The sequence below is a fragment of the Oncorhynchus clarkii genome, chromosome 9, assembly GCF_045791955.1.
Source record: "Oncorhynchus clarkii lewisi isolate Uvic-CL-2024 chromosome 9, UVic_Ocla_1.0, whole genome shotgun sequence".
Taxonomy (NCBI): Eukaryota; Metazoa; Chordata; class Actinopteri; order Salmoniformes; family Salmonidae; genus Oncorhynchus; species Oncorhynchus clarkii.
Genome location: NC_092155.1, coordinates 67,749,077 through 67,767,657, shown reverse-complemented (window position 1 = coordinate 67,767,657; position 18,581 = coordinate 67,749,077). Strand labels below are relative to the sequence as shown.

General features: G+C 43.0%; 2 protein-coding genes across 2 annotated transcripts; one reads left to right on the top strand and one right to left on the bottom strand.

Moving 5' to 3' along the window:
- The first annotated feature begins 1,867 nt into the window (after positions 1 to 1,867).
- Positions 1,868 to 11,228, top strand: LOC139417374 (zinc finger protein Eos-like). Its single transcript, XM_071166643.1, has 7 exons — positions 1,868 to 1,907; positions 2,527 to 2,628; positions 2,921 to 3,214; positions 3,478 to 3,645; positions 9,640 to 9,798; positions 10,023 to 10,145; positions 10,270 to 11,228. The coding sequence occupies exons 1-7, from the start codon at positions 1,868 to 1,870 to the stop codon at positions 11,226 to 11,228; spliced, it is 1,845 nt and encodes a 614-aa protein (XP_071022744.1).
- A 3,627-nt stretch (positions 11,229 to 14,855) lies between these two features.
- On the bottom strand, positions 14,856 to 17,278 carry LOC139417373 (small ribosomal subunit protein eS26). Its single transcript, XM_071166642.1, has 4 exons — positions 17,192 to 17,278; positions 16,138 to 16,315; positions 15,671 to 15,801; positions 14,856 to 14,959 (listed from the first exon to the last, which is right to left on the bottom strand). Exons 1-4 carry the CDS (start codon positions 17,276 to 17,278, stop codon positions 14,921 to 14,923), a joined length of 435 nt encoding a protein of 144 aa, XP_071022743.1. The 3' UTR covers positions 14,856 to 14,920.
- Positions 17,279 to 18,581: the final 1,303 nt, after the last annotated feature.

The window sequence follows — 18,581 nt, the reverse complement described above, 5'->3', positions numbered from 1 at the left end:
GTCATTTAAACAGCCTATAATAAATTACAAAAACACTATTCCTTGTGTTTTGATGTGTAGCATATGCAAAACTTTATAGCATATTTTTTTCTTGGTTTTTACTTTAATAAAACAATACTTGTCCACCTCACTGTTCAGCTGTCAGAGATTTGAGCACTAAATGCATCAGCGCATTGTATGCATAGGCCTATAGGCTGTATGATATTAATATATAACAAATATAAACAAAGAGAAGCTTAGGCCTAGCCACAGAGAGAGAGAGAGTTGCCGGCAGCATGCTACGACACCAACATGCGTTTCTTTATCCTTGTTAGATAGGCTATACAGATATCTACTATACAGATATAGGCGTACAGAAGGAGGCTATTTCATTTTTTAATATTTTTTTTGACAGATAAGCATTATACTGTTTGCCGGTGGACAATGTCTTCATATCATAGGCCTGCAGTGTAGGCTAAAAGCCACACAAAACCTTCACAAAAGTTTCCAAACTGTATTAATATCAAAAGACTTACTTTTAATATCAAAACTAAGTCAAGCCATTGTTTATAGCGAAAATACGAGCAGGATATTACTGTATAACAGCAAACACAACGTTACAGTTGGAACTTCATTTGGCCAAAGCAAATGGCTCAACAGAATGAAACCAAACACTTTCAAACAGGTTTAAACCTTCACAAAAGTTTTGAACAGGCTAGATTGCAGCAACTACCAAAAAAGGCTAGTGCCTCCTGTAACCCAACAAATGATAGCAATAGGCTAATGATATTTATTTGACAAAAGGCCTACTTATAACTTCAACTGAATACAGAGCACACAATAAAAAATACAGATTTAACTTCATTTAGCCAACAAAAATGTCTCAACAGAATGAAACAAATTATGTTTTGCATATTTAAAAAACTGGTTTAGATTAATAAACAGGTCTACAATAATAACAATGATATACAATAATAATAATGATAAAACTAATTATTATAAATAAGAAGGGACAAAAATTGTATCCTACTTGCATTTGGTCATTTGTGTGGTATGAAAAAATATTCTACTAATGTCTTCTATCATGTAAATGACATAGAATAGCATGAAATGTATTTATAAGAGGCCTGTGGAAATCCTAAAAATGTGTCTGTTCAACTGTATGTCACTACTCAAATGTGATTATAGATTCTGTCCCCAACTCCCCCCGAAACTCAAAACATCTTCCTGCGGCTATGCCCCTGTTGTCTAAGGCTCCAATGTCTTCTTTTGCTAATGGATGATTGGTTTTACGATGACCCCGTCAGGCTCACTCAGTAACCAAAATGTTACCTTTGTTTCTGATTAGAATATCCATGCAATGTTTAAAATATATGAAACTAATGAAATGTTATAATTGATATACCTACCATGATGATAAACCAGAGAAATGTGATCAAACTTATACCCCACATTTCCTGGGTATGTGTAGGTGTAGGAGGGAGGGCAGTTCAAGCAGTTACTGACTATAAATGTTGATCTTCTCATATGTGCATTTCCTGGCAACTGAGGATAGGTGAATCTAGAAAGATAGACTAGAGCAAAGTACCAGTTAGACACACAATACAAAGACTTGTGTGAAACTATTGAATACTGCATTTATTGCAGCTTTACATTGGGCTTCAGACATATTTGAATCAAAAGAAATCTACTGCAAAGGATACATTAAACATGGTGAGCATCATACAATGGTATCCAAAATGGCATGTTTTGTTGTTGTTTTAGGACAGGTGGGTGTACTTAAGATAAGATGAAGATTGTTGTATGCTAGGATATCTCATGAGTTGGACCATATCTTTGCTCTGACTTGTCTGTTTTTGTCTCTGTGCCACAGGCAGCTGGTGAGAGAATGAATGCTGATGACTGCAATGGACATTCATATATGTCAGGTAAGCAGAAAACGAAAAGTATTTTAAAGACTGGATAGATTAGAGAGTTGAATAGTCACATGTACAGGGTTGCAGATGTAATTACAGGGTACAGTGAAATGATTGACCTCTGAGATACAACGATGCAGGACAAAATGAAATAAAACATTACCAATATAATAAAAATAGATAATAATATAAATAATTATATATACATATTAACAATGTAATGATGGGGACAGGGAGAGCAGGTAGCTGACTAGTGGTGGCTATTCAGCAGCCTGATGGTCTGAGGGTAAAAGCTATTGGCCAGACTGACAGTTGCCATGATGCTCCTATACTGCCCGCGTCTGAGTGATGGAAACGGGGAGAACAGGCCATGGCTCGGGTGGATGGGGACGCTGATGATCTACTTGGCCTTCCTGCAACACCTGGTGTTGTAGGTGTCCTAAAGGACAGGCAGTGTATCCAGTATAAGAACATAAAATGGCATCAAATCTCCCAACATTACATTGTGTTCAAAAAGAAAAGAGGACCAAGGCACTCTTCATATAATCAATTAAAATGCCTTTATTTGTATGGCATGTTCAAAAGAAACAAGGTTTAAAAAAATCACAATTACATTGTGTTCACTTCACAGCCAGTGGAGGAGAGACAGCGACGGAGCATGGTGATTTCTGTGGAGGTCTGAGGGTTCCGGCCGTGAGAACTCAACAGTCCTCTCTCAACCAATCTCTCGGTGGTCAGTCATCTTTTTAAGTCTCTTATCTGTGATCTACAGTATAGAACCTATTGAATGTACTGTATAATATATCACATGCAAAACTGACTGAAAGTTATAATGAACACCAGCAGTTATCTCACTTGAGGAATTATTTCCATATTCCATATTTTGGTATTTGAATTTATAAAAATGTACTTCATTGCAATAAAACAAAATACATTTCCCATCCCTTTCCCTATATCGTTCCATATGCTACGTTATGATGAAGGTTTTGAACAAAGTTTCTCTCCCCTGTCTCCACTCTACCCAGTGAACTCTATTAAGATAGAGGAGGACAGTGACAATGAGCCTGTTGGTGCTCTACAGCCAGAGAGGAGAAAAGGAGAGAGGGATGACAGAGAGGACACAATAGAAGACGGGAGTGGAGAGCTGGGAGGAAGGGTGGGTCGAGGGAGTGCAGGAAGTGGTTACGGGGAGCTGGCCAGTCCTCAGCCTGCATCCCCTGGTCCCATCCGACTGCCCAATGGGAAGCTCCAATGTGACGTGTGTGGAATGAACTGTATCGGGCCCAATGTACTGATGGTGCACAAGCGCATCCACACAGGTGAGGTCAGATAAACAGACAACAGAGTAGGTTGAAAAATCCACCTAGAAGACAACGGGAAAGTTTCTATTCAGTTTCCTGAACTGAAAACTGTATTGACCCCAAGCCCGATAGGTCTTTGTGTTCCTCATCAACATGAACCCTTTGACTTTTCTTTACATGGTGTCCATATGGTCCATACATTTTGACTGACTATTGCTCCACTGCTTTGTTCCAAGGTGATAGTAGGATTTGGAAAAAAAGACTGTCCATGTTGTTGTCAGGTGAGCGTCCGTTCCAGTGTACCCAGTGTGGAGCCTCCTTCACCCAGAAGGGGAACCTGCTGCGCCACATAAAGCTGCACTCTGGAGAGAAACCCTTTAAATGTCCCTTCTGTAACTACGCCTGTCGCCGCCGGGACGCACTCTCTGGACACATCCGCACACACACTGGTAAGACACAGTAGCCTGCTTTCTAATGTCAAGCCAGGAAACTGGTAAGACCATTTGGGCTCTAAGTGGGCTCAGTGGGACTAGATGGGGAATAGAGCTGCTACCAGCCGCAGTCCCACTGTGTTGTGTAATTACAGTGTATTGTAATAGCGAGTCATCTGTTCTCACAGTGTCTTCAATTCAATTATTTTTTGGGGTCCAATTGGATTTAGAATAACAAAATCATATATTTCTTGCAAAAAAGTGGGGTGTGAGGCTCAGAGGGGGGGTGGGGCTCAGAGGAAATAGACAAATATCTATTGTCTTTACAGGAATGTACTTTACCACACGTGCAAAATATGACATTTAAATGTATTCAAAACAGGATGTCCTGTTGGTGTTTTTCAATTAAATGAAGACATGCATTCAACAGGTGTTGATAGAGACAGGCAGAGCAAGGTGGGCCTGCTGTTCTGAACAAATCATTTCAGTTTCAAAGAAAAGCAAACTTGCAAACCTCAGATTTCGGCGAAATGACGTCAGTCTCTGACTGCTCGGTAAAGGTGGAACATTGCGGTGGCAAGTTGGGTCTTTTAAAACGTCAAAGGTGTGGAACAGAGAACAATTTCTGGAATTCACAGAGAAGGGGGAGTCCATACTCATATGGAAAAGATATATATATATATATATATATATATATACACACACACACACACACACACACACACACACACACACACACACACACACACACACACACACACACACACACACACACACACACACACACAAGATTCTTATATAGGTTATACCTGGAACATGTTAGTAATACATACGGTAGCAAATACACTGAGAAAATTCATAGAAGATTCTTGTAATATATTACTTATATGGGTGGGTAACATTTACACATAACAAAAATGTTCCATGTATTATATAAATCAAATCAAATCAAATCTGATTGGTCACATACACATGGTTAGCAGATGTTATTGCGAGTGTAGCAAAATGGTTCTGCTTCTAGTTCCGAAAGTGCAGTAATATCTAACAAGTAATCTAACAATTTCCAAACAACTACCTAATACACACAAATATGAAATGTGGTTAATAAGAATATGTACTTAGAAATATATGGATGAGCGATGGCCGAGCGGCATAGGCAAGGTGCAATAGATGGTATAAAATACAGTATATACATATCATATGAGTAATTTAAGATATGTAAACATTATTAAATTGGCATTATTTAAAGAGGCATTGTTTAAAGTGACTAGTGATCAATTTATTAAACTGGCCAGTAATTGGGTCTCAATGTAGGCAGCAGCCTCTCTGAGTTAGTGATTGCTGTTTAGCAGTCTCATGGCCTTGAGATACAAGCTGTTTTTCAGTCTTTCAGTCCCAGCTTTGATGCACCTGTACTGACTTCGCCTTCTGGATGATAGCGGGGTGAACAGGCCGTGGCTCGTCTTTGATTATCTTTTTGGCCTTCCTGTGACATCGGGTGCTGTAGGTGTCCTGGAGGGCAGGTAGTTTGCCCCCGGTGATGTGTTGTGCAGACCGTACCATCCTCTGGATAGCCTTGCGGTTGAAGGCGGTGAAGTTGCGGTACCAGGCGGTGATACAGCCCGACAGGATGCTCTTGATTGTGCATATGTAAAGGTTTGTCACGGTTTTGGGTGACAAGCCAAATTTCCCCAGTCTTCTGAAGTTGAAGAGTCGCTGTTGCGCCTTCTTCACCAGACTGTCTGTGTGGGCGGACCATTTCAGTTTGCCTGTGATGTGTATGCCGAGGAACTTAAACCTTTCCACCTTCTCCACTGCTGTCCCTTCGATGTGGATAGGGGTGTGCTCCCTCTGCTGTTTCCTGAAGTCCATGATCATCTCCTTTGTTTTGTTGACATTGAGTGAGAGGTTGTTTTCCTGACACCATACTCCGAGGGCCCTCACCTCCACCCTGTACCCTGTCTCATCGTTGTTGGTAATCAAGCCCACTACTGTTGTGTCATCTGCAAACTTGATGATTGAGTTGGAGGCGTGTGTGGCCACACGGTCGTAGGTGAACAGGGAGTACAGGAGGGGGCTGAGCACACACCCTTGTGGGGCCCGAGTGTTGAGGATCAGCGAAGTGGAGATGTTGTTTCCTACCTTCACCATCTGGGGGTGGCCCGTCAGAAAGTCCAGGACCCAATTGCACAGGGCGGGTTGAGACCCAGGGCCTCCAGCTTGATGAGGAGCTTGGAGGGTACTATGGTGTTGAATGCTGAGTTGTAGTCAATGAACAGCATTTATACATAGGTATTCCTCTTGTCCAGATGGGATCGGGCAGTGTGATGGCGATTGCATCATCTGTGGACCTGTTGGGGCGGTATGCAAATTGAAGTGGGTCTAGGGTGGCCTGTAAGGTGGAGGTGTAATGATCCTTGACTAGTCTCTCAAAGCACTTCAAGATGACAGAAGTAGTCATTTAGTTCAGTTATCTTTAAAAAACATACGAGAGACATTGTCCCATATGGAAAGATATAGAAGAATCTAACAAGATGATTGATTATCTTCTACCTGGAACTTGGCAACAAATACACATACAACATTAATAGAAGATTGTTGTAATATCTGACTTATATGGGTGGGTAACCTTTAGACAGAAATATAAAACACATACGAGAGACATGTAAGGTAAGCTTTCTAAGGAGGAGGTGGAGGATGAGGGGGTGTGGCAGGAGCAGGGTGGGGTGGAGGGAGGAGCAGGAGGTGGAGGAGAAGGGAGGAACAAGAAGGGGTGGAGGGAGGAGCAGGAGAAGGAGGGGGGTGAGAAGGGGGAGGGAAATCTAGGTATAAATAGTATAATTGATGATACATAACTAATAAAGTATAGTTACATTTCATTTGGTCTGTTAAACCTACCCTTTGGAATGGCTCGCTCAATAATAATTCTCACAATAGAACATTGGTAATAGTCAGTGACAAATATTAAAGTTAAGCAGGGCTGGACTTAGTTAAAACCCTGACCAGGGCATGGCTGTAGATTAATCAAATGTCCAGTAGGAGGTGCTGCCCATCCTTAACCATGGAAACTCATACCTGAAAATGCACACTGAGTATACAAAACATGAAGAACAGCTGCTCTTTCCATGACATAGACTGACCAGGTGAAAGCTATGATCCCTTATTGATGGCACTTGTTAAATCTACTTCAATCAGTGTAGATGCAGGGGAGAAGACAGGTTAAAGAAGGATTTTTAAGCTTTGAGACAATTGAGACGTGGATTGTGTATGTGTGTCATTCAAATCAAATCAGATGTATTTATATAGCCCTTCTTATATCAGCTGATATCTTAAAGTGCTGTACAGAAGCCCAGCCTAAAACCCCAAACAGCAAGCAATGCAGGTGTAGAAGCACGGTGGCTAGGAAAAACTCCCTAGAAAGGCCAAAACCTAGGAAGAAACCTAGAGAGGAACCAGGCTATGTGGGGTGGCCAGTCCTCTTCTGGCTGTGCCGGGTGGAGATTATAACAAAACATGGTCAAGATGTTCAAATGTTCATAAATGACCAGCATGGTCGAATAATAATAAGGCAGAATAGTTGAAACTGGAGCAGCAGCACAGTCAGGTGGACTGGGGACAGCAAGGAGTCATCATGTCAGGTATTCCTGGGGCATGGTCCTAGGGCTCAGGTCAGTTGAAAACTGGAGCAGCAGCACAGCCAGGTGGACTGGGGACAGCAAGGAGTCATCATGTCAGGTAGTCCTGGGGCATGGTCCTAGGGCTCAGGTCCTCCGAGAGAGAGAAAGAGAGATGCAAGTGATGCACCCCTCCTAGGGACGGCATGAAAGAGCACCAGTAAGCCAGTGACTCAGCCCCTGTAATAGGGTTAGAGGCAGAGAATCCCAGTGGAGAGAGGGGAACCTGCCAGGCAGAGACAGCAAGGGCGGTTCGTTGCTCCTTTCCGTTCACCTTCACACTCCTGGGCCAGACTACACTCAATCATAGGACCGACTGAAGAGATGAGTCTTCAGTAAAGACTTTAAGGTTGAGACCGAGTCTGCGTCTCTCACATGGGTAGGCAGACCATTACATACAAATGGAGCTCTATAGGAGAAAGTCCTGCCTCCAGCTGTTTGTTTAGAAATTCTAGGGACAATTAGGAGGCTTGCGTCTTGTGTAAAAAAGTATTTAGTCAGCCACCAATTGTGCAAGTTCTCCCACTTAAAAAGATGAGAGAGGCCTGTAATTTTCATCATAGGTACACTTCAACTATGACAGACAAAATGAAGGAAAAAAAATCAGAAAATCACATTGTAGAATTTTTAATGAATTTATTTGCAAATTATGGTGAAAATAAGTATTTGGTCACCTACAAACAAGAAAGATTTCTGGCTCTCACAGACCTGTAACTTCTTCTTTAAGAGGCTCCTCTGTGACAGTGAGTAGACTTCTTTTTTTTTTTAGTAAATTGAAATGTGCTATTGTAAATATTAGCAACACCTCAGCCTTTGTGGGATGCACAGGGGATATGGTCACTAGTGTAACCAGGAGGTGAGGCCTCATTTAACACAGTAAATTCATCAGGCTTAAACCATGTTTCAGTCAGGCCAATCACATCAAGATTATAATCAGTGATTAGTTCATTGACTATAACTGCCTTTGAAGTGAGGGATCTAACATTAAGTAGCCCTATTTTGAGATGTAAGGTATCACGATCTCTTTCAATAATGGCAGGAATGGAGGAGGTCTTTATCCTAGCGAGATTGCTAAGGCGAACACTGCCATGTTTAGTTTTGCCCAACCTAGGTCGAGGCACAGACACGGTCTCAATGGGGATAGCTGAGCTGACTACACTGACTGTGCTAGTGGCAGACTCCACTAAGCTGGCAGGCTGGCTAATAGCCTGCTGCCTGGCCTGCACCCTATTTCATTGTGGAGTTAGAGCCCTGTCTATGTTGGTAGATAAGATGAGAGCACCCCTCCAGCTAGGATGGAGTCCGTCACTCCTCAGCAGGCCAGGCTTGGTCCTGTTTGTGGGTGAGTCCCAGAAAGAGGGCCAATTATCTACAAATTCTATATTTTGGGAGAGGCAGAAAACAGTTTTCAACCAGCGATTGATTTGTGACTCTGCTGTAGAGCTCATCACTCCCCTAACTGGGAGGGGGCGAGAGACAATAACTTGATGCCGACACATCTTTCTAGCTGATTTACACACTGAAGCTATGTTGTGCTTGGTGACCTCTGACTGTTTCATCCTAACATCTTTGGTGCCGACGTGGATAACAATATCTCTATACTCTTTACACTCGCCAGTTTTAGCTTTAGCCAGCACCATCTTCAGGTTAGCCTTAACGTCGGTAGCCCTGCCCCCTGGAAAACAGTGTATGATCGCTGGATGATTCGTTTTAAGTCTAATACTGCAGTTAATGGAGTCGCCAATGACTAGGGTTTTCAATTTGTCAGAGCTAATGGTGTTGAATTGAGGGGGGCGCAACTCAATGTTAGGGAGGTGTTCCTAGTGTTTGGTATACTCAGTGTATAAAAACAATACACTTTTGTTATAAAATTCATAGATGACTTATATAAGTCATATTTTGTCTCATATGTCATACAATATCCATGTAGGAAAGTGGCCACTAATATGTCATACAAGGGCAAACATACACCATTTCAATATTGACATAGAATTTACATACAAACCATGTATTTGTATCTTACCTGATTCTTACTAGATTTTTGTGCAAATAATCTACTTCTGCCATACAAGATTCATATTGTATTCTCATGCTTTTCCATATGGTAGGCTAACGTCTAGGTCATGAATAAGTATTAAAGGATGTAATAAAACTTAAATTATGCACAACTACATGTAACTTTTTATTTGACTTACTTTCAGAAATAACTAACTTTCCTAGGACACAATATCAATAGTCTGGTCATATTTTGTAGATCTCATTTTACCAAAACAGACCAAAAGAGAAGCATGGGTGACCCATTGACTGACCCATGAATTGCTGTGTTTCTGGGCTGCAGTGCCCTCTCTGACAGTGGGTAAACCTTACAAGTGCAGTTACTGTGGTCGTAGCTACAAGCAACAGATCACCCTGGAAGAACACCTTGAACGCTGCCACAACTACCTAAAGTCTCTACAGAACCATCAGCCAGCACTCAGCACTGAACATACTGCACAGGGTAACCTACACACAGACTCTTAATGTCAAATATACAGGGTAACACACATTGACTGTCATCATCCACACAAACACAAGATTACAGAAATACACTTTGCTCTTTCATGTTGTGTTAGTTCAGTCTGAGCTCACTGGACAAAGTCAATGTGAACCAGAAAACACATCTGTTTTTGCATTCTCATGTCAATGTGTATTTGAACAGAGTCTGTTGTGTTTTGTCCCCAGGTATGGAGCCGATGTCTGAGCCAGAGGCTGTCCTCCAGCCGTCCACTGAGAAACTGTCTTTTATAGACAGACTGGTGAACACCATCACCAAACGCAAGAGGTCCACTCCACAGAAGTTTCTGGGTGAGTTTTCCCTTGTTTATATATGTCCATGTTCCTGAAGGTATTGAAACCCAACAGTGCTGTAACATGACGATAGTCTTATGATTCTGAGGTTGTCAACACTGATGTGCGCTTTTCTTTACAGGAGAAAAGCACATGAGGCTCAACGAGCCTGATATAACTTCTGAACTATCCCCTGGTCCTGAAAAGGAAAAGGATGAGGACCTGCACTCTGCACCCAACTCTCACCTTGAGGGAGAGGCTGGTGCTGCAGGGTTAGTGGGGATGGGGGGCAGGTATCTCCACAGGTATGGAGGTGATGAGGACCCTGGGTCTGAGCCCCCTCAGCTGGCCCTGCCCCTGCCCTACTCTGCCTGCCTGTCTGACCCCAGCCCAGTCAGCAGCTCTGTTTACAGCCACCCGATTCCTCTGGGTCCCCAGGTCAATGGAGCCGTAGGTGGGCGTGGAGGTGGGGTAGCGGCCAGGTTTGTGGAGCTCGCTGGACGGGAAGCAGGCGAGGGACACAAGGACATACCCTCAGGTCAGAGCCCCACGGTCAGCAATGGCTACAGCAATGGCCCCAGCAATGGCTGCCATGATTTCAAAGACAAGTCCGACACAGAGAGCACAGCAGAGGAGCAGCAGAGCACCGGTGTTACAGCTCCAACCAGCAACTCCAACAACCACCACCTCCTCCCTAACCTTCAGTACGTAGCCCCAGCCCTGCCCAGCAGCCGTCGCGACCGCCGTCCAAACCCCAATCCCAGACACGCCCAAGACCCAGATATAGAGAGGGAGAGAGGGTACACCAACACCACCATCCCCACCACTGTGAAGGGATCGGGGAGCCCTGGTCCAGGGTCACCATCCATCTCCGGGGAAACTTCGATACAGGTACAGGTGGTGGACAGGGAGGGACGAGCGGTGCGGTCATTCCGCTGTGAGCACTGTCGCTTGTTCTTCCTGGACCACGTGATGTTCACCATCCACATGGGCTGCCACGGATTCCACCAGCCTTTCCAGTGCAACGTCTGTGGCCACTGCAGCTGCAACCGCTACCAGTTCACCTCGCACATCATCCGCGGGGAGCACCAGGTGGGCTGAGGATGGGAGCACCAGTTGGGCTGAGGACAGGAGGACCAGGTGGGCTGAGGACAGGAGCACCAGGTGGGCTGAGGACAGGAGCACCAGGTGGGCTGAGGACAGGAGCACCAGGTGGGCTGAGGACGGGAGTACCAGGTGGGCTGAGGACGAGAGTACCAGGTGGGCTGAGGACGGGAGCACCAGGTGGGCTGAGGACAGGAGCACCAGGTGGGCTGAGGACAGGAGCACCAGGTGAAGGGGGTGGGTGGGGCGAGGGAAAGGCAGGGGTGTCTGCTTCTTTGAGGTGACATGGGCTGCTTGTTCTGCACCAGATTACACACAGAGACACCCATTGCCTTAACTGTTACATAGACGTAACCCAGGATGATCTTGATGTGACTGAGAGAAGGCATATTGTTTACAACTGTTAATGTAATGACGGAGTATGTGATCATGTGTAAAGGACATTATGAACATGAAATATCCTGCCTTAGGTGATGTGGATCCTTCACTGTGGATGGTTACAGATTTTAACCATGGAGATTAAGAAGAAAGCTAATAGGGGCCTTATAATACTGGTCTAGATCAGACTGTTGACCCATGTCCAGTGATAGATAGGGCTCGACTGAGGTGGTCAGGTAGACGAGGCTGCTACATTTAATGGAGGATTGCACTTCTAGATTATTGGCTTGAATGTGATAATAGCGTGACGTGAAAACTACTTTTAACTTTGGAGGGTATTCAATCAATCAGTCAAATGTATTTATAAAGCCCTTTTTACATCAGCCAACGTCACAACGTGCTGTACAGAAACCCAGCCTAAAACCCCAAACAGCAAGCAATGCAGGTGTAGAAGCACGGTGGCTAGGAACAACTCCCTAGAAAGGCAGGAACCTAGGAAGAAACCTAGAGAGGAACCAGGTTATGAGGGGTGGCCAGTCCTCTTCTGGCTGTGCCGAGTGTAAATTATAACAGTGCGTTGCCAATATGTTCAACCCCACCCACTGTGCCAAAGCACAGCCCCCACACCATTAGAGGTATATCTTCAAACCACCAACTTACTACCCTGAGACAAGGCTGAGTATAGCCCACGAAGATCTCCCCCACAGCGCGAACCTGAGGGGGGCGCCAACCCAGACAGGAAGATCACGTCAGTGACTCAACCTACTTAAGTGATGCACCCCTCCTAGGGACGGCATGGAAGAGCACCAGTAAGCTAGTGACTCAGCCCTCCTAGGGACGGCATGGAAGAGCACCAGTAAGCCAGTGACTCAGCCCTCCTAGGGACGGCATGGAAGAGCACCAGTAAGCCAGTGACTCACCCCTCCTAGGGACAGCATGGAAGAGCACCAGTAAGCTAGTGACTCAGCCCTCCTAGGGACGGCATGGAAGAGCACCAGTAAGCCAGTGACTCAGTCCTCCTAGGGACGGTATGAAAGAGCACCAGTAAGCCAGTGACTCAGCCCCCATAATAAAGTCAGAGAATCCCAGTGGAGAGAGTGGAACAGGTCAGGCAGAGACAGCAGGGGCGGTTCGTCGCTCCAGTGCCTTTTCGTTCACCTTCAGACCCCTGGGCCAGACTACACTCAATCATAGGACTTACTGAAGAGATGAGTCTTCAATAAAGACTTAAAGGTCGAGACTAAGTCTGCGTCTCTCACATGGGTAGGCAGACCATTCCATAAAAATGGAGCTCTATAGGAGAAAGTCCTGCCTCCAGCGGTTTGCTTAGAAATTTTAGGGACAATTAGGAGGCCTGCGTCTTGTGACCGTAGCGTACGTATGTACGGCAGGACCAAATTGGAAAGATAGATAGGAGCAAGCCCATGTAATGTTTTGTAGGTTAGCAGTAAAACCTTGAAATCAACCCAGCCTTAACAGGAAGCCAGTGTAGAGAGGCTAGCACTGGAGTAATATGATATATTTTGGGGGGGTTCTAGTCAAGATTCTAGCAGCCGTGTTTAGCACTAACTGAAGTTTATTTAGTGCTTTATCTGGGGAGCCTGAGAGTAGATCATTGCAGTAGTCTAACCTAGAAGTGACAAAAGCATGGATTAGCATTTCCACATAGTATTTGGACAGAAAGTTTCAGATTTTTGCAATGTTACGAAAATGGAAAAAAACTGTCCTTGAAAAATTCTTGATATGTTCATCTATTTTTCCTCCTGAGATTGCACTGATAAATTACAATGTAATGCTTTTTAAAAAATGACTTTGTATAGGAAGAATGCTCTTTAAACCAGACAAAGTGTTTTTTTATAGGGTCTTATTTATGAAAAGGGGTCATCTACAGAACTGGGTACTCTAATTGGTCTGTCCCTCTCCTCTTAAAATTGGTGCTGAATTGACCATTGTTAGGGCCTTGTTTGGTTAATCATGTCACATGACCTTTATTTAAAGCTTTTTCATCAAACTGTCCCTTTTCTTTTATGTCAGATGGTCCAGCACTGTCCTCAGACAATTGTCATCGAATTCTAATTTCTGGAAAAGGCTTAAAATAAAGGTTCAAATCCAGGTCATATAACATGATTAACCGAAACACAGGGCCCCAACCATTGTGACTAAGGTTGTCATCTCCATCCTAATTTAGAGGTGACTCAGATGTGAACATCCACAGAACTGTGTAATTTCGCACTGAATGGTTCAGGAAACAAGGACAATGTCTTGATGGGTTGACTCCAGTTGCACAAATGGACAGTGAGAAAAGTACTTAAAATATTTCAGCCTATCAAAGACTATTTTTTATGAAGTTTATCACTTTTGTATAGTTATGTGAATATCTATATGTTGTAGTGTGACACATTTAGCATAGCCTTGGTAGATGTGATCAGCTTCAGCTATATCCCAAGTCCAGCCACAGCGTAAGCAACCCATTGGTCCAGAAAAGGTTACCTCCTGTGATTTTAAAGCAACCAAAAACCTCAATGTATTTGTTTCCCATTGCAGTGTGGGGACTGGTGAACAATGTTAGAGACCAAATTCAGTATTTTATGTGAAATGTTCTGTTTGCATCATGTGAACAAATTAATATATATTGTACTGTGAATGCACTTGATGTACATAGGATAATTCTATGACAAATGAGTGAGAAAATGTAATTATCAGATTCTTATTTATCCTTTCCAGTGGCAGGTAGCCTAGCAGTTAAGAGCTTTGGGACAGTATTTAAAAGGTCGACTAGGGGGAAAAAATCTGCCAATGTGCACTTCAGCAAGACACTTAACCCTAATTGCGCATGTAAGTCGCTCTGGATAAGAGTTTGATAAATTATTAAAATGTAAAACGTGTGTGATGACAAATTAATTCTGTATGAACTGTGAAGCAGCAGGTTAGTAACCTCAAGGATAGTTAGGCCTTCATTTAATTGCAATGTTGTAGAAATATTTTGTGAGAAGAAATGTAACATGACAAATAACTATTTACCTCAAGATAAGAGACACGAAACTGCCTCATTCTTTTAAATAAGTTACTTTTGGTATCAAGTGCTTTTATGGTGTGCAACCTAACACTGTTCAAGTAACGCATGTCCAATAAAATACATGATGTTCTGATTGCACATTGTGTTCTCATTAATGTGACATTCAATATAAAGCAGATATTGATATGGCTCTTCTACCAAGTCGGTATACAAATGTAACACTTCGGACATACAGTTAAATCACTTTTATTTGTTTACATAAAAATGATATTGATCCCTAGGATGGTCAATGACATTAACCCATGGGCTTTGGAGGAGGTCTTGGGGCACCACCCTAGAAGGGAGAATAAATATGTTTAGTCAAATATTCAGAACATGCTTTTAATCTACTTTCTCTTAACTTCCTGTCCTTATAGGAGCTTCAGGATTCAGACTAGGTTCATTTAAATAGATTCAGATCATGCATTTAATCTACTTTCTCTTAACTTCCTGTCCTTATAGGAGCTTCAGGATTCAGACTAGGTTCATTTAAATAGATTCAGATCATGCTTTTAATCTACTTTCTCTTAACTTCCTGTCCTTATAGGAGCTTCAGGATTCAGACTAGGTTCATTTAAATAGATTCAGATCATGCATTTAATCTACTTTCTCTTAACTTCCTGTCCTTATAGGAGCTTCAGGATTCAGACTAGGTTCATTTAAATAGATTCAGATCATGCATTTAATCTACTTTCTCTTAACTTCCTGTCCTTATAGGAGCTTCAGGATTCAGACTAGGTTCATTTAAATAGATTCAGATCATGCATTGAGGTTTGTAATCAATAAGTTGATTTTGCGAATTGACTAGTCAATGCCAAATTAACTTGACATTCTTATACTACATGGTTTTGGATTGAAAGCCCACCCAACACGCTCTTCCAGAATCTATGCAATCACATGGAACCCAGTACTTCCAGTCGTTTGAGTAAAGGGATGTGCATTATTGAGATGCTTAACTTCACTAGGGGTTAAAAGGCATAGCCAAGTACACAGTGCTATAACTTACGCTGGGCCTGAAGCGGGGTGGTGGTGTGCGGTCCTTCCTGGCCTCGGTGGAGCGATTCCTCACCACCTTGCTGTGGATGGCACAGCTCACACAGTAGTGAAGCTTCACATACAGTTTGGGCAGCACGTAAGCTGGAGAGGGGAGATAACAATAAAGGCAGGGTTAGAGCAATGACCCCTCACAGTTAGGCCAGAATATTGATACTACAGTAGCCATTAATTAAGCCATTGTAGTCTAGGTCACAGAGGCATTCAATCCAGCCATAACATGTGTACAGGGAAAAATGTAGAGCTCATGATACTTTCACATTTCATCCAGTAAAATGTTCCCAAAGCTACAGATGTATAAAAATAAAAAAAACTTCCAAAAACCAGATTTCAGAATGTGAAGAGACTGACATTCCACCATCCTTATACTGGATACATCAATATTTTGTATGTTTTTATTGACATTCAGCAGCTACTTACCATCGAACACGCTGGCCTCTGTGATGTCCCTCACAGCAGCAGCCTCGACAATGTTTCTGATGACAAACTTCTTGATGGCCTTGTCCTTGGGAACGCACCGGGCACAGTTGGTGCAGCGGATGGGCTGGACATGTCCACGTCCCTTCTTGGCACGGCCATTGTTCCTTCTCTTCTTAGTCTGGGGAGAAGATATCAGTTATTTACTTAACCTTTATTTAACTATCCAAGTCAGTTAAGACCAAATTCTTATTTACAATGACGGCCTATCAGGGCCAAACCCTCCCCTAACTCAGATGAAATTGAGCCAATTGTGCGCCGCCCTATGGGACTCCCAATCACGGCCGGTTGTTATACAGCCCGGTATCGAACCAGGGTCGGTTGTGACAACTCCAGGACTGAGATGGAGCCACAGTTAGATTTAACACTATAAAACCAATGCGACAGCCAGCAACAAGCCAAGTCTCGGGACCTGGATAACAACGTTCCTGAACTGATCAGATAATACAAATTCAACGCGATGTATATGTATATATATATATATAATCGATTTCCCCTATTCATCTGTGCCACATCATTCCGATAACGAAAACACTAAAAGTGTTTGCGCCCAGGAAACATGAATGCGTTAACTTAGCTAGTTTCCAAGCTAAACTACTACTAGCTAGCCAACCAACGTCAAAATCTATTATTGCTGATGATGTCTTCTAGCTATCCAACCGTGTCGATAGACTAACCGATTATTATTCTGCTTAAATATACAGTTTGGCGCCGATCACCTGGTTGACAATTTATATCAATGCATTCCGATAGTTTGCAACCGGGGTCGTCTAACAGCCACACAAATCAAGCGCGTGCCTGTTGTGGCAACATGCGGCTAACTAGCTAACCATATTTCACATCATTCCTAGTTGGAATAAACATTTTAAACACTAAATCTGAAAAATGTATTACATATTACTTTTTCTATACATAAACGACCAATCCAGTGGTGTATTTTCGTGTGTTTATTTCATTTCAACAGACTGGGCCTGTAGAAGAATCAGAGAAGCCTTACCATCGTGTCACGTAAGGGTGGAAAGAGAACGAACCGGAAATGGGAGGAGAATTCATGTCTTCCGTCTGACAGGAGAGCAATGCGCATGTGCACATCCAATGTGCGTATTGTGTGGACGTCCACTTGATGTCACTATTGACCGATTTATGAGATCACGCTTGAACAGCTGTTCTTTAACATACTGAACAAAATATAAACGCAACAAGCAACACTTTTAAAGATTTTACTGAGTTACTGTTCATATAAGGAAATCAGTCAATTGAAATACATTAATTAGATCCTAATCTATGGATTTCACATGACTGGGAATACATATATGCACAGATACCTTAATGCTGGTCACAGATACCTTAAAAAGAAGGTAGGAGCGTGGATCAGAAAATTAGTCAGTTTCTGGTGTGACCACCATTTTCCTCATGTAGCAAGACAGATCTCCTTTGCATATAGTTGACCAGGCTGTTGATTGTGGCCTGTGGAATGTTGTCCCACTCCTCTTCAATGGCTGTGCGAAGTTGCTGGATATTGGCGGGAACTGGAACACGCTGTCGTACACGTAAATCCAGAGCATCCCAAACATGCTCAATGGGTGACACGTCTGGTGAGTATGCAGGCCAGAAGAACTGGGACATTTTCAGCTTCAGGGAATTTTGTACAGATCCTTGCGACATGGAGCTGTGCATTAAAATGCAATTGTGTTCGTTTTCCGTAGCTTAAGCCTGCCCGTAGCATAACCTCACTGCCACCACGGGGCACTCTGTTCACAACATTGACACTAGCAAACCAATTGCCCACACAACGCTGTACACGTGGTCTGCAGTTGTGAGGCTGCTTGGACGTATTGCCAAATTCTCTAAAATGGCTTAGGGTAGAGAAATGAATATTCAATTCTCTGGCAACAGCTCTGGTGGACATTCCTGCAGTAATCATGTAAATTGCACGCTCACCAAAAACTTTAGACAACTGTGGCATTGTACTGTGTGAAAAAACTGCACATTTTAGTGGCCTGTCAGGTGGAAAGGTTATCTTGACAAAGGATAAAATGCTCACTAACAGGGATGAACATTTGTGCACAAAGTTTGAGATAAATAAGCTTTTTGTGCATAAGGATGATATTAGTCCTGCTTATGTGCTAATTTCATGTGTTGTGTGTCTGGTGATGATTCTTACTCATTTTGCACTGAGGCAAAGACACTTCTAGGGACTCTAAATCCCTTTGTCTATACTCTATCATTGGGACTCTAAATCCCTTTGTCTATACTCTATCCTAGGGACTCTAAATCCCGTTGTCTATACTCTATCCTAGGGACTCTAAATCCCTTTGTCTATACTCTATCCTAGGGACTCTAAATCCCTTTGTCTATACTCTATCCTAGGGACTCTAAATCCCTTT

Excerpts from the sequence above, each read along its gene's own strand:
- LOC139417374 (XM_071166643.1), top strand. The coding sequence starts at position 1,868 with ATGAATGCTGATGACTGCAATGGACATTCATATATGTCAG. Across the intron at positions 1,908-2,526 it reads TGGACATTCATATATGTCAG|CCAGTGGAGGAGAGACAGCG; the intron begins GTAAGCAGAAAA and ends TTCACTTCACAG. Across the intron at positions 2,629-2,920 it reads TCTCAACCAATCTCTCGGTG|TGAACTCTATTAAGATAGAG; the intron begins GTCAGTCATCTT and ends CACTCTACCCAG.
- LOC139417373 (XM_071166642.1), bottom strand. The coding sequence starts at position 17,278 with ATGCGCATTGCTCTCCTGTCAGACGGAAGACATGAATTCTCCTCCCAT. Across the intron at positions 16,316-17,191 it reads CACCCTTACGTGACACGATG|ACTAAGAAGAGAAGGAACAA; the intron begins GTAAGGCTTCTC and ends TCTTCTCCCCAG. Across the intron at positions 15,802-16,137 it reads AGAGGCCAGCGTGTTCGATG|CTTACGTGCTGCCCAAACTG; the intron begins GTAAGTAGCTGC and ends TCCCCTCTCCAG.